This window comes from Mustela nivalis (genome assembly GCF_964662115.1).
Source record: "Mustela nivalis genome assembly, chromosome: 15".
Lineage (NCBI taxonomy): Eukaryota > Metazoa > Chordata > Mammalia > Carnivora > Mustelidae > Mustela > Mustela nivalis.
The window spans coordinates 32,986,983-33,003,338 of record NC_139034.1 but is presented as its reverse complement, the minus strand read 5'-3'; the positions used below and the strand labels follow the sequence as shown (position 1 = coordinate 33,003,338).

Here is a 16,356-nt window from a genome sequence, read left to right as displayed (position 1 = left end):
AAGGTGTGGCAGATAGGGAGGAACCTAGCAAGGCCTGTTTGATCGAAGTCCTCTCTATGTCTCCATGTTTCCGAGTGGCCCACCAAACATCCGTTTCCCAAACATTTAGTCTTTTCATCTTCCTGAATTGCATTCCTTTCCTTTGAAGTCCCAGATCCTTACCCCTTCTCCTTAGTTCAGAATGCTATACCACTTCATTTGGCCTGCCCATCTTTGGAATTTCCAAGTCTGTGTGGATTCCCATTCATACAAAATTAAATTTGATTTTCTCCTATTAATCTGTCTGAGGCCAATTTGATTCTTATTCTGGAAAGAAGGACGCTGAAAGGCAGAGGAAATTCTTCCTCCCTGACAATACTCCCAAGTGGACAGAAGCTAGGGAAGAAACCAGTACACACAGGCTCACCTCGATACAAAAGTCTGTCGGTGCCAACAAAAAGGCACCAAGCAACAGGGAAACTGAGAGACATACAGAAAATCATGGAGGCAGCTGGTTGCATTTGGGGGTCTGAGAACGGCCCCTCACGGTGGCAACAGAGTTCTGGGGAGTACACAATTGCCCTTCCCCCCACCTCAAGGGAGGTGCGACAGTTTAAATGGAATCCTATCCCCACCTTTAAGCACAATGGTAAAAACAAAAGGAAAAAAAAGATAGAAGGACATTGGAATCTCAACTCTGGACAGTCCAGGCAGCACTCGCCATAGATTCAAAATTTTAAACACAAATCAATTTGGCCCATGTCTACCTAGGATTTTCTTGTGAGATCATTGCTCCATACCATCAAACGTGTTTTGGGACAACAGTGCTTTTATTAACCTCCAGACAGGATCCCAGCATAGCATCCCTGGTGCTTGCACACTGCCTTGTGCTAAGAAGCCGTCTGTTACGGGGAAAGGGTGTCGCGAGCCCCAGCGTCAGCTGGTGCCTGATTCAACAAAAGAAGATGGATGGGGGGTGCACGCGTGCCGCGGGAGGGGCTGCGATTGTTACTCACTTGCCTTCCTGCCTTCCAGGGCTTGTTTGATTTATTTAACATTTGACCCAGAGGGACAAACCGTGCTGTTTTGTTTTACAAGGACCTATCCCAAATTCACCGTCCACAGCCTGTTTGATCGGCGGTGAATTCCTCATCTGCCTGCATCTTTGTTCATTCGCTGGAGTCTAACACGGCTGGCTGCTGGCAGCTTCCTTCCTTCCAGCTTTTGTCTCCAAATTTATACAGATGCTATTTGCCAGCTTTCTAATCTGAAAACGACTTCCAAGCTCCTGAAGGGGAAAGGGAGGTTCAAGCACGCGTCTCTCATTTGTTCTTAGAGGGGAAAATGACATGCCATTTATTGTCCAGATAAATGACCAAATTAGCACATCTGTGCAATCCAATGAAATAAATTCCAGCTAGAACTAGCTCTAAATTTAATAGATTTGTTAATGTGTGGAACACAGAGAAAAAAAAGGTCCCCTCTGGTGGCATTTCCATAATTATCAGTCATTCCATCACCTTCAACAGTAATATATTTCTCTGTCCACTTTCTTATATGTACCATTCTTGAGTAAGCACTCATAAGAAATGTGACTTATTAGCCAGCTGGGGACAGCAGCTGCAGTCTAGACTTTATGGTATATACACCAGCCATCAAGTACAACATCAGGCCCTGTTTCTATAAGATAAACGGAACAAAGATGATATTACAAGGTGATTTTCAGGTATTAGTAAATTCAAAGTGGCATAGAGTGGGCCGGAGGTGTTTTTTTTAATCATTAAAATAGAAAACATAAAGCTTACATCATATTCAAATCCAAAAGTCAACTTAACCATTGCAACTAAAAAGGTTTGTTTGTTTTTTAAAGAAATCAGTAGCCAAGTCAGCCTATTAAGAATTAAACACACACATGAAAGACAAGAGAGAAGAGGTCACACATGTTTCTGAAAATACCCTGGTACAGCTGCTCTTAGAAATGTTCAGGGACATTCTAGATGATTCTAGATGGAGCTGAGGTTTCTTTAGCGTTGGAGTTTTCTGTGCCAGAAGAGCCTTGTGAATCTGCCTTTAAACTTAAAGGAGACCCCGGTTTAGAGGTGGGTAGTAGAGCGCTATACTTGGTAAAGCCAGTGTGAATCAGGTAGCAAACTCCATTATGATCACTTCTGATTACATCCCATCACCTAGAAACACTGACATACTTACTCTGAAGGCCATTGTGAATATCAGGGCCTAGAGACAGTGGGTTAGGATTAAAGCTAGTGCCTAGAGACACTACACACCTTGTCTTTGCCACTCACTCATGAGACATCATGTAATGTGACATGTGGTTTCTGGAACTTCCTTCCAGGTAGTAAGTGAATTAAGTCATAGTAACATAGGTTATAATAAAGGGATGTAAGATTTCTGCCTGGTCAAGGCCACCAGGATAGGGGGAAAGAGTGAAACATCCTTCACTGCCTGGTCAAGGCCACCAGGATAGGGGGAAAGAGTGAAGCATGCTTGGGAAGCATTCTTCCCAAGCTCATGCTTTTGCACCAAAAATCATTTACTTTTCTTATATTTTCTATTTATATATTACATTCTACCTTGTTCAAATAACATTGCCACATGGTTCTCACATTAGTCAAGTCTGTATTCAATTCTACAAGGTAACTAAAATTATCTCGTGAAGAACTAGCAGGAAATTCTGCTTCTAGCCATGGTGCAGTAATAGGGACCAGCCTTCCTCTTCTGCCTTAAGCACCCAAACACAATGAAGAACATATGAAGCAGTGGTGCTCAGAGACACTGGACAAAGTAAGCATAAAACAGTGGTCCCTGAAAGAAGGAAGGCAAGCCTGCTGAGCCCTAAGATTATCCGAGCTTATTGTGTGAAGAGTTTCCAGGCTGCAGTGCAGAGAGAAGGAGAACCCAAGCAGAGCAGAACACTCCCCCTGAGTTGAGAGGACAGGACTGAGAACTCAAGGAAACCAAGGTGCCTGAAATTTGTGGGGCAGAATACCAGAGCTGCCTGGAGAGGAAAGAGTCATCTAGAAAGAATGCTCCGGACATCTTCAGAAGGTTTGCCGTAAGTCTTTAGCTGAGTATTACTCAGTGCACGTGTGTGAGCAAAGTACTAGAGACTGGAACAAGAACAGTCAGAAAAGAATGGACAGAATGATTCTCAGAAAGCACACGGCACTGGAAATAATTTGGTTCCCACCAGTCAGAGTAGAAAAACCTCATGATACCTACAGCATCAAGTTCAGTACTCAGAGGAGATTATCTCAGTACAGAGAGACAAAACTAGCTCAAGCCTAATTAAACTTTTAATAAGCCCCAAAAGGAGCATACTGTGTTTAAGTATCTTAACTGCATCCCAGGAAAAAATTACAGAATATTTAAAGGAATAAAGAAATATCAGCATGCAGCAAGGTGAAATTCACAATGCCTCACATACAATACAAAAGAAGTGGCAAAATATAATCCATAGTGAGGATAAAAGTCAATTAATAAGAAACAGACCAAGAAATAACAGCGACTATAATTATGTTCAGTGTGTTCAAGCAGGTGGAGGAAAGAGACACTGGAGATGCTGAAAAGACCCAACTCAAATTTTTACGCATGAAAACTATAATCTCTGAGATAAAATATATAGATACATTGGATGGGGTGAATGTAAGATTAGATAATCCAGAAGAGATTAGTGACCTTGAAGACAAAGTAATAGAAATTATCCCAAATGAAACACAAAGAGGAAAAATGAAAGAGCGGGGAAAACTGAATAGTGTCAATGAACTTAGGACAACTTCAAAATGACAAAATAGGTGTGTAGTGCATACCTGGAGTCCCTCCAAAACAAACTGGGGTGGGTGGTATAGGGAATATATTTAAGGAAATAAAGACGACAAGTTTTCCACATTTGATGAACACTACAAACCTGCAGATTCAAGATGTTCAACAAATCTCAAGCATGAGAAAGACCAAAGCCTATTATAATTCACTTGCTTAAAAAGAGTGATAAACAGGGGTGCCTGGGTGGCTCAGTGGGTTAAGCCTCTGCCTTCAGCTCAGGTCATGATCTCAGGATCCTGGGATCAAGCCCCGCATCAGGCTCTCTGCTCAGCAGGGAGCCTGCTCTCCCCCTCCCCCCACTCTCTGCCTGCTTCTCTGTCTGCTTGTGATACCTCTCTCTCTCTCTCTGTCAAATAAATAAATAAATAATCTTAAAAAAACAAAAACAAAAATAAAAGAAAACAAAAAAACAGTGATAAACAGAAAATCTGAAAATAAGCCAGAGAAAAAAGATGTTATATACCAAGGAATGAAGTTAAGAATAACAGCAGATTTATTATTGGAAACAATGACTTTTTCAGACATCTGGAAGCTGAAATGCTTCCTCCCCAGCAGATCTCCACTGTTAGAAATATTTCAGATAGAAGGCAAATGGCATCAGATGGGCATCTGGATCTATGCCATGGAAAGGTAAGCTCCAGAAAGGCAAATGGATAAGTATAGCACATACAGCACATTTTCCTCTTCTTTGGAAAGATTCTTTAAAAGATAATTGACTTTTACTTACACAAATCTAAAAATAGAATGTTGGAAAAAGATATGTCATGTTAGAATTCATCAAGATAAAGCTAAGTTTATATATATATTACAGCAGTGGCTATATTAACATAAAAAAGTAGATTTCAGAGAAAATATTATCAGGAATAAAAAGAGTCACAACACAATGAAAACAGAAGTGATACATTAAGAGGACAAAACCATCTAAAATGCTTAGAAATCTAATAGAAAAGTTTCAAAATACCTGAAAGAAAACTTAAGGACCTGAAAGGAAAAAAACAAAACAAAATAAAACAAAACAAAAAAACCCAGGAAAATTTAAAAAAACACTCCTTTGGTTTTAAGTTTAGCTTAAAATATCGTTCCGCTGGTTTAAATCACATTCCTGAACATTTGCTAGTATCTTTCCAGGTCATCAATAATACACTCAATAAAAAGTCATTTCCCTGGGCTACATTACCTTCTCATTAACTGCCAAATCAAGGCTAATGTTAGAGTGCGGTTTCCTTCGTTGAGATCTTGTCCCCCAATGCCAACCAGGGAGAACTTAGCTTGATTCTTCCCCAGCTCCACTGCATAGTTACAATTTTCAAGCTGTTAATGAGCAAGAAGGAAAACATTCTAATGTCATTACCTCTACGATGAGAAATATAAGATAATAAAAATAAAGACACGAAATGAAATAAATATTGTCAGACTGAATCATCTCTCAAGTCTTGCCTGATTTTGCAATGCTACATTTCTAAACTAGTCAAAGAACTTCCCACCTTTTTTTTTTTTAATAGAACCCCTCACTTCCACCAAAACATATTCATAGTGTACTCTAAGTGCAAAACCAAAATGAATTCATTATTATGAACAATGTCATGGCTATATCACACTCCAGAAATAGAGGGCCATGCTCGGTGACCCATCCATGACATTCCTAAAACAGCTGAAGGCATGGAGATTGTCATGGAAAATCTGGATTCTCCATCCCACCTGCACATAATGGGCTGACGTGTGGGACAGGGAAGTATTCCTGTGGCAACGCTTGGATCATTGAGAGCCAAGGAGACAAGGAATGGTGAGAAATACATGTACCGACCCCATCATTGTTTTACAAAACAATGTGTTCCCACTGTGTTGACATTAGACAAACTATTGGTACAAGTCAAACTGTCAGTCCCAAGCTCTAATTCTTAAGGAAATTAGAATAAGCATCCCGCTGGTGGAAGAGCGACCCTGTAGCTCGGCTTGCTCTAATTATCTTAATTAGAATTTTTACATCATAATGTTTAAAGACATCCAACATGGAATTATAAATAAGTAATCAACTGAAATAATGGACTCACTTTAATGAAACCGTTCAGGCTTCTGATTGCTGTGCTATAATTTAATCCCTGGATAAACATTACTTATCTAGGTCTGGCCTCCTAATAAAGTATTCACGGGGTACGCTAGAGGCCTGTGACTTCCCCTGCCTGTGGGAACATCTGGAGAGTCACTGTGTACCTTCTTCATGTTGCCTCCCAGTTTGGGGTATGGTGGTTTGTTTACTCTATTCCAATCAACAGGGACTTTAATCTTTTCATAGAGCTGGAAGATGACCAGGGCATCCGATAAGTCACTGGACAAAAACAAACACAAAAAGAATTCTCAGACAGCCACCACTGATTAAAGGCCTACCAGGGGCAGGCCCTTCCTTCTATATTGGCACAAGGAATGTTTGCAACCACCCAACAGAACTGGTATTAGTAGCTACATCTTTAGAGGTGAAGAAACTCTGACTCAGAGAAACCAAAGAAACTTAGGCAAGGTCTCTCCCAGGATGACTATCTGTGCCCTGGGGGCCTGAGCTCGCTTCCTCCAGGAAAAGAAATATGGCTCCAATGAATGGCATAGGGGACACATCACCGTAAACTCAACATTTTTTGTTTTGCCTGCTAAGGAGCAGGCCGCAGGGTTACGAGGTGTAGGAAATCTGTCCTTTTGCTGGGTTAGGATTGTGTACTGACCACAGAGCAAGGGTGGTGTGTGGAAGCGAGTCTCTCAGCTCAGTTTGGCAGTAACCCCCTTCTCATCAAGGTGCACACATTTGTGAAGAGAATTGCCCACCACAGAGATACTTGAAATCCTGGGGAATCTTCCAAAGTCTTGGTGTCTCCTGTTAAAGGTGAGTCCCCACACACTCTTACCTATACAAGTGATTGACTCGAGGGTTAACGCCCAAGGAGTTCATCCAGTTCCTAAATGTCCGTTCTTCTCTCGTCTCACCTAAATTAATGAAGACCCATTATCTTTCAGACCCCTAGAAAATATGCCTCTTTTATGATCAACATTTAACTATCGAGGCTATAGTAAAAATTGAACCTAGAATGAAAAAAAAAAGCCCTTAATTCAATAAAGCTTAATGGATTTGGATGAAGATTGTTATTCTGTGTTCATTTTTTCTTCTCTAGTCCAATTCAGTGAATGTTTCTATAACATCTATTAGTATGACACAGGCTCCTGTGTGGGGAAGCAGTTCAGAGCTGGCCCCCAAAACATCACATTCTTTACAGAAAAACAAGAATTTAGGCATCAAAGCGAGATCACGCAAGCCCCGGGGTATGGGGTGGTATGAGGTAAATATGAGGTAAACTTATTTGCTATTTGAGTTGAAATAGGAGAGAGAACAATTTGGGAGGGAGTGGAGTTTGAGCCCTACCTTATACATAGGGCTGGAAAAACCTGGGCCAGAAGGAGGAAAGAGGAGAGGATGTGAGGGAATAGGAAGTGGCGGGAAGAGAAGACAGCAAACACAAGGAGCATAAAGGGAGCCACCAATTGCATACTGGGTATTTACCCTAAAGATACAGACGTAGTGATCCGAAGGGGCACGTGCACCCGAATGTTTATAGCAGCAATGTCCACAATAGCCAAACTATGGAAAGAACCTAGATGTCCATCAACAGATGAATGGATCAAGAAGATGTGGTATATATACACAATGGAATACTATGCAGCCATCAAAAGAAATGAAATCTTGCCATTTGCGACAACATGGATGGAACTAGCGCGTATCATGCTTAGCGAAATAAGTCAAGCGGAGAAAGACAACTATCATATGATCTCCCTGATATGAGGAAGTGGTGATGCCACATGGGGGCTTAAGTGGGTAGGAGAAGAGTAAATGAAACAAGATGGGATTGGGAGGGAGACAAACCATAAGTGACTCTTAATCTCACAAAACAAACTGAGGGTTGCTGCGGGGGGGTGGTTGGAGAAGGGGGGTGGGGTTATGGACATTGGGGAGGGTATGTGCTTTGGTGAGTGCTGTGAAGTGTGTAAACCTGGCGATTCACAGACCTGTACCCCTGGGGATAAAAATATATGTTTATAAAAAATAAAAAATTAAAAATAAATAAATTAATTAATTAATTAAAATTAAAAAATAAAAAAAGGGAGCCACAGACAAGGTCTGTATTAAAACCATTAGGAACTCATTTTTCAAGGATCTGTGTGATAGGTGGAGATAAGGCTGTTTGGTAGCTACAACCAGAAGTGGGGTTCTCTGAATGGCAACCACCAGATTTGGGTTGATATTATAGACAATGCCAGTCATTACAGGTTCTTTTTTTTATGATGACAATAAATTCTTGAGCAAGGCAGAGACACAATGAAGGCGGTAGTGAGATGTGCCTGGAAGCAGTGTGCAACATTGCCGACAGGCAATGTGTATTTAAATTAAACACACAGAGGGGATGGTGTGTGCTACTACACATGGGCACACTCAAATGGTTGATAAATGGAGGAACAGGCCCCCAAGACCTATTGAAATGGTTGGTGTCTGATTTAATAAGAGTCCAGAAAGCAGTAAGGAAAAAAAAAATAAAGATCTACAAGTCATTCTGCAGGAAGAACTACTAGTATTTACTCATCAGTAGACTCTGGGGTGGAGAAGAAGAGAATATCAAAGTGGGACTCAGGGTTATGGTGACTGAAGAAAAACAAAGTGGTATGATTAATGAAAATGGAGAGTTTCTAAAGGACATGGGTGGGAAGCAGGGAGGGCAGAAAGGCACCGCAGGGAGGAGAAATGATCAATTGTGTTTGTAGATGCTGAATTTCCAGTGATAGCAAAGGAACCAAATGGGGATGCTCTAGAGGCAGCTGGAAGTGGGTGATTAGAGGGCTTGATGTATATACTTGGTAGTCAACAAAATGCCTGGACCCCTGACCACAATTTATCAAATGATACAAATGCAGCACTATTGGAATACGGATTGATTTTTATACTCCCAGCTCAGGTAAAGCATTGCAGGAAAAAAAAGAGATCAATCAAAACTTTAAATCCAGATTTCCTCTCCTTAGTAATATTCATTTTGTATTAATTTTGTCTTTTTTTTTTTTTTTTGGTGTCAACATTAAAACTCATTCATGAAGGAAAAAAGAAGAACTCGACGATAGCTACACCCTTTTAATCTGATGTTAGGGCTGTAACCCCCAAAACACAGCAGTCAGGGATCCTGCCTCAAAACTGAACTCCGCCCCACCCCACCTCCCACATCCAAATCAAAGAAACAGAACAAAAACCTCACTAAGCACCTCTTAGTATGAAGTTAAATATTTTTGGGTGACAAGTGGCTGCCGTCTCTTGCATGAGGAATTAACACTTAGTCCATTAAGTACATAAATTAGGTTTTTGGAACTCGGGATTTATTTCTACCCTATAATTAAATGCATTGTCTTCCCTAAAACTTTTAATTCTGATAATGGATGAAGCTTATGCATAATGGATGCGATATAATGGTTTTTGATTATTCCTGCTTGGCTGTAATTGGCTTGATTAATCTATTTATTCTCTTGGTTATATATCAGAGAATTGATGACCTGTTTGCACATCTTCCCCAACGTGTGGCTTATATTTGCTTAGCAGGTAATTTCAAACCGCCCTTGAATTGGAATGGTGAATGCTTTCCCAAACTTCTAAGCAACAGGTTTCCAGTTACCTTCAAGAGCCCCCCAGTCGATGTCCTGGTTCTCGGGTTTGTGCAGGGCAGGGTATCTGTTAAAGAGGTTGGCAATGAAAGCCAAGTTCAACTTGGGGTTCCCTCGGACTACATCTGTGGCTGTGACAAACTGCCGGCAGCCCAGCCTCTCTGCCTGCTGCAGCATGCATTCTGCCCTCTGGATGTCATCCTTCTCCTGCAAAAGGGAAAAGGCCAGTTCAAGGCTGGGTCAAGGCTGTCCATGCAGAAAGGAGGTAGGAGAACATGAACAAGAAATGGGAATCTTATGGGTGCACTTGGTGTGTAACCTCAGATCGACACTTAATCACGGCATAGGATTACTTCTCTGTGCCTGAACTGAAATCAGCAAGTAAAATGTATCTCAGAAATTGAGACATCGAGTCTCTTGTCTCTCTCTATACAGAACCAGGTCAGATGAAGGCTTGGTTGTCCTGTTCTTAAAGAGATTCAGTAGATTCTATATAGAAGTTTCTCATTTAAGCAGATCTTAATTATTTTCAATGATGAAACTTCCCTTTTATTATTTGCTTACAGATTCTGTGTGATTTCATCTACCAAAAGTGTCCATTTATTGTCATAAATAACACTCCTATTATCAGTTCATCAGAGACATTCCCACCACTCAGTACGAACTTTCGATTCATAGAGCCACCTTTCCCACACGTGGAGCTGTTGTGCATGTGACTCAAACACAATGAATGCAATCAGTTAGTCGAGCTACACATGGTCAGCAATGGATCCGTAGCAGCAATTTGGCTTTTGCAGACTTCAGACCAGGGGCTTGACATGTTAACAGTCTGTTCAAATAGTTCTAGGGAATCTCCAGTCATCTGTAAGTAGACTTTTATCTGAACATAAAGTTTTGTTGAAAGGTGGTCCACCATTCTTAAAACGTTTAGGAGTCTATGACCCCACCAAGTTTCAGGAAACGGAACTTTTCATTGTTTATTAATATAATGCTTCCCTAGATACTGCTGCACATTACACACTTCATGAGCTTGTCATTTGGGTTTTAGTTGACTTAGATATTAACATTGGATTTAACTCTAAACGAGGCTTAAGACTGGATAATACTCTCGAGGTGAGTATGAGTGGTGGCAAAATCAGCGTGAACATTCTGACCCATGCTGTGCGGTCTTTAAGAACTCTCAAACCAGACACTTCTAAGAACTCACACAATCCTACCTAGGGCTTTCCTCCTGTTATCCGCCCCCCACAATGATGTGGTGATGTAGATTGTGGCTGGGTGAATGTTGGAGCCACCCTGGGTTTAAATCCTTTCTATACCATGACTCTGTGGTCATGAGATGACTACTATCCTCTCTGACCTTCAGCCTTCTCAACTATCGAGCTGGTATTTAACACTTAGCTTAGGGATATTTGCGACAGTTAGAGGCCATGTATGCAAAATGCCTAGCGTAGTGCCTGGCACTGGAGGGGGTGTTGTCTCCTTGTCATTACCAGAGGAGAAGGATCCAGCCTTGGATCAAATAGCTTCCAATAATCTATCATACTAAGTAATCCATCTGAGACTCAGCTTTTTCATTGATAAAATGAGAATTTATTTGTAAAAATATCCCACTGATTTCCAGAAATAATATTCAGGCACCTAAAAATAAACACAATAATACCTCTTGGTGTCCTGTGTCTCTTAAATGATGAGACATACAGACATGCCTACCATGGTGTGTGGCACTTGAACAGTATTAGTTTCTTTCTTTCCTGACTATTTTCAGATGTACTTTCCCACAGTTATAATCCCAAACCATGAACAGTTGTTAACAGTTTTAACAGGGCTTTAAGCAGACACAGGCACTCCTGGAAATCCCAGAGTCAGGGTCATGCAGGGCCATGGAGCTGCCAACGCAAGGACAACATCACATTCTCTAAACACAACTTGGGACACGGCCTTACCCTTAGTCCTGACATGTCAATAACAACCGCAGGGATACCTTCTTCATCTCCTTTTGGAGCCACCTGCTCAAGCAGGTGGTAATAAGCTTTTGAGTCCTATGAGAAATTAAGAAATTACAATTTCAGAATAGCACAGCTAATCACACACTTAGCACAACTATAATTTCCCAAAAGCAAACATATTATATTTCTTATTTGACTGTCATTCAAGAATGCAACTTAATTAACAAAACTGGAAGCATTCACTAATTTGAATTTTCTGTTTCTCTGTTTACGTATCATCCTGGACTTTCTTTTTCAATGGAACATAACAAATATAGGACATACACAAAAAGCAACCCGAAGAAGCAAATGCTATTCTGTTGTTCTTAGGGGAGAAAATAATTTATTTGTAGGTATTAAATTATATATAGGAAAACATATATACCTTTATATTGCTGTAGAAGTCAGTCAGCTAAGGTTTAATTAAAAAAAAAGTGACAGAAAAAGGAAGCAGAAGTTTAAAGCAGAGTTTAAAAACACATTTATATGGACAATCAGCAAAAGAAAAATAAGGATTTCAAAGACAGAAGGTTGAAGCAGTAACAAGCGATCTTTATGTAATAGGAGATATTAAGATGACAGGCACATTCAATGTTTATCAAGAAGTTGGAAAAAAAATGGTTAAATTTGATGACAGCAGATTGGATACAGTTATTGAATTCTCACATTTTCCTAGATTTACAAATATGGTTATTGAAGAAAAGATTTCGCAGAATCCTAGACTTAGAATTATAAGTTCATGCTCATTCAATACAGATCATCAGGTAATTTATTTAAATAATTTAAAATCATCTTAATTTCTCTTAAAGACTGAAAACTCAGCTGTTGTTCTTTTTGTTTTTAAAACTGGGTGGGGCCTGGGGACAGCAGAGGTAGGCTCCCCACTTACGACATTAGAGACATTAGAACAAGAGAAAGCCTGCCACTGATGTTGCACCTGGGGAAACTGATTTTTATCCCTCCCTTCCACCCTCCCCTTCTCTTACTTTTTGGCGTAGCTATTTTGAAGTCAGTGAAAGTTCTGTGCAGGTGTTGGGCACAAATCAAATCTGCTTGCCACGTGTTACATCTGGTTAGCTTTGCTACGTCTCCTCTCATTTTCTGACCCTAATAGACCCTTCTCACTCGCTGTAGGGTGGGTGTTCTCCCCAAGTTTGCTGACTTGGTTGATTTCAGGGCGCCTCCCAAAGCTGCCAGATGTTCAGACACACATCACAGTGCTGACCTTGGGCACGTGCACCTGCCCGCTGGTGACAGCCACCATCCCAGTCTCGGCTCAGCTTGTCAGTGCCCATGGTTATTATTCTAAGAAAGACAGCTTTTTAGGGATGAGAAATCAGGCAAATGTATGGCTCAGATGAAGCAGCCTAATTTTGACTGAAAAGCTTGAAAATTTTGGCTGAAACAGGTGCAGAGCTTAAGGGCTGGACACCGAGGAAGATAACGCTGCTGTCTGACTCCTGTTAATCCCTGTTTGGTTGGTGGTGCTATGCCCTCAATAACCAGTGAAAGTGGCGTAGTTAGAAAAATGCATTTGGCCTTATGAGCTTAGGTGCTAAGGAATGGGGGACGTTCCATCTGGAAGCTTCTGTCTAACTAGCACGATGCCCAGCGGCCCCTGAGTCCACAGTAAGGGAAAGCTGTCAAAGAAACAGAAGCATGGGAGACTCTTGGTGAGTCATGTGACCTTTCGTGGACTCTTTCTCTTTGGAGATTTCTTTAACTTTCAAGAAAGTGGAGCCTGAAATGTTTTTTTCCTGCTGCCTCCCAGCATCTCATACCATTCCTTAAGCTCCTTCTGTCTTGGCCCATCTGTCCTTAGTGCCAACAGCCGTCTTTCACCCTGACATGGGAATTCCACCACCTGGAAAACCACAGGGCAAGCTTCCCTCAGCCTTTCCACACCTTGGGTCTCCGCTGTAGGACTGCCTGCCCTTCTGCTTGCCCTGGGGGACATTCTCACAGCAGAGAGTTTCCAGAGTCATTAACTTTTAAAGACAACTCTGCTTTCTACAGAGGAAAACCTTGCAAGAAATTCACTGGCTGTTTCACAGAAGCACTATGTACGGTGCCCAAGTACAGGGGACCTTGGCGGCTGATGTGGGGCTTGAATCCTGACCTGGCTCCCCAGCTGTACGAACCTGAACAAATTACTGAAGTTCTCTTCTACCTCAGTTTCCTTATCTGCAAAATAAGGAAACACTCATCTTTATCTCAACGGTTTCGTGTGAGGATTAAATGAGCCCATACACGTGGAAAGAAGGTAGAACAGGTCCTGGTAAACACCAGACACCATGTTTGATATTCTTAGAGTCATTAGAAGAGGAATCCTCATTTAATTTTTTTTTAAAGGATTCTCATCTGATGCTCCCAGCAGACGCTCCCTGATTTTTTATAAAATTGGGACATCCCCGTCCTACGCATCCTCTCTTCCTTGAGAAGCAGTCTGACTCTCGCCCTTCCTCCCTCTACTTGCCAAAGCTGTGAACCCCGGGAGGGCCACGTCCCTTTGGTGCTGAGGTCAGGTCACCACGGGGCCCACAGGCGGAGCTGCATGGGGAGTCCTGGGAGGCCCGAGCTGTTCCCACAGCCCCAGCCACCCTCTAACGAACTCTAGGGCTTCTGAAGTGATGGAGCTGAGTCTTTGTGCTTTCTCCAGGAATGCCCCAGTTCCCCATCTCCTCCTACCTTGATGTCGGTGCTGAAGTTGCTGATTTTGCCGCAGCCTGCATTCTCCAGGTGGTAATTAGCCCACCTCAGCAGGAGCTCCTCGGGGGACAGCTTCATCAAGTCCTCCAGACTCTCCCCTTCTCTCAAAAGAGCAATCAGGGCTGAAGAAGGACAAAAGCCGAAGAAAAATAAATACAGGGGATATTTGAAGGGATTAGTTAGAACTTCAATTGAGCTCCGCTGGAAAGCTGACATAGCAGATGTTATTTCTCTGAGGTGAGGGTACTTACAGCCCTTCCCATGGAACAAACACTTAATTATCATTCCCTTATCTATTATCCTCATTTTTCAGGTGGGGAAGACAAGTCACCAGTATATCTCAGTGCTATGCCCAAGAAGACCTCCGCAGAGCCACAGAAATAACCAAGACTATCAGGGTCAGAAAGTTCTGCCGGGTCTGTCAGACCACCTTTCACCATATGACAACAGTTCTGCTTTTAAGAGATCAATTTTGTAATAATGACAATTGTCTTCTTGTCTGTTCCCATAGGTGTTTTATATTTCAAATGCTTACTTGCATAATTATAGCATCTCAAAAAGTATAATCAACTCTTTCCTCTATTTTCCCCAGCTAAATAAATACATTTTGCTCAGCTAGAAGGTTTAAATTGAGTCGAGGCTATAATTTGTAAATCAATTTTCTTTCTCGTGGGTTCTAAGTTTCCTATTTGCTTCTTCTCCTCTATATGATGTTTAATATATATTGGTTTAAAAATGGAAACCCAGGGTTCTTTGCCTGTTATTGTGATTTAGAGATAGAAATTAAAAAGTGTGTATAACTAAAGATCAGAATTTGGCTACAAACTGCCTATTGGTGGGCTCTGTCCTGGAAAGCTAAAAGGTAACTCTGCTTTTTATATGATTCTTATCATCAACTACTCCTTTTGTCTAAACAACTGGCTGCAATTGTTCAAATGCAGATGAGATGCAGAGAGCAGACAGAATAAGATTGGCAGCTACAGTAATTAGTTGCGAACTCTAAAACCCTGCATATAATCTTCCATAGTCTCAGTAGGAAATAGATCAACTCTCTCCAAACCTGGAGCTAGCACTGTGAACTGCTTCATCAAATAGAGTTAGAATGAGTCTATTTGTTACAAAGTATCTAGAGGTCAAGTAACCCAGAAAAGCTCTTGCGGATAGAGCCTAGACAGCTAGACTGAGCTCTAGGTTCTAAACAAGCATTAGTCTGTGGTCTTAAAAAGCTTTTGCTCTGTCATTTTTTAAAAGTCTGGTCAGTGTGGATAGAAACTGTTACATTAATGCAAGGGATGCGATGCAACTGTAGTTCTCAAAAGTTGAAGATTCTGAGCTTCTACAGCCCCCAGTCCATGCATTAATAAAAGGCCAGGCTACTCTTAATATCTGCAGCTTTGTACATACCTTCATTTCTACTGAGTTCGATGTCAGCAAACAATCCAATCTTGATGACTTGCCACAAAAGTCCCAGGACCAGGTAAGGCTTCCCCTCCTTTAAGTCCTCAGCCCCGATGTTAACCACATGGCATCCAATGGCTGAGGCTGAATTCAGAGCCAGGTTCAAATTCTCCTGCGGGAGAAAAAGTGTACAAATGTTGATTTTGACTTTGCAGATGTCAAATTAAGGATTCCTGGATGACAACAATGCCTTGCTTCTGGAAAGTTCACAGGTCTAGAAGCATGGTCTTCACTAAATTTTGGCACTGCGAAAAAGCGGTAAATAACAGCTGAAAGAAAAAATCTGGGCATATGCCTCTTCGATCAAACCGGCACCCTGAGTCAAAAGCCCATCGTGGCCCAGATGAAACTAATGAGGGTTACAGTTTTCCATTTTTCCCTGTGATGGAGCCTATGCCCTCAATGTCCCCATCTGCCAGACATAAAGTTATGGGCACCTTTGAGGATAGTCACTGTCATGTCATTGGCTATCATTAACAGTGTAACTGTCAATGCAAATCACGGTCACACAAAAAAGAATAACAAAACAGCTTTTTGACTTTCAGATTGGGTATTAAGAGAAAGAAAAAGACACAAATCCAATTCCTAGAAAAGATAAGAGTACTTTTTTACTGAGACAATTTATTGAGTATCCATGATATCTAAGGACCTGAAGTATAAACGTACCTATTCATACACACACACACACATATAGACTACATGT

General features: G+C 41.3%; 1 protein-coding gene across 10 annotated transcripts in view; it reads right to left on the bottom strand.

The window, feature by feature from the left end:
- The window catches only part of LCP1 (lymphocyte cytosolic protein 1), a 110,168-nt gene that overhangs the window by 9,150 nt on the left and 84,662 nt on the right, over positions 1-16,356 (bottom strand). For all 10 annotated transcript variants that reach the window (XM_082700623.1, XM_082700628.1, XM_082700622.1 and 7 more), the window contains 7 exons: positions 15,600-15,765; positions 14,175-14,317; positions 11,445-11,540; positions 9,510-9,705; positions 6,714-6,792; positions 6,031-6,145; positions 4,997-5,130 (listed from right to left, as the gene is read on the bottom strand). In XM_082700623.1, the coding sequence (XP_082556749.1) occupies positions 4,997-5,130; positions 6,031-6,145; positions 6,714-6,792; positions 9,510-9,705; positions 11,445-11,540; positions 14,175-14,317; positions 15,600-15,765 (929 nt within the window). The remainder of the gene's footprint in view (positions 1-4,996; positions 5,131-6,030; positions 6,146-6,713; positions 6,793-9,509; positions 9,706-11,444; positions 11,541-14,174; positions 14,318-15,599; positions 15,766-16,356) is intronic.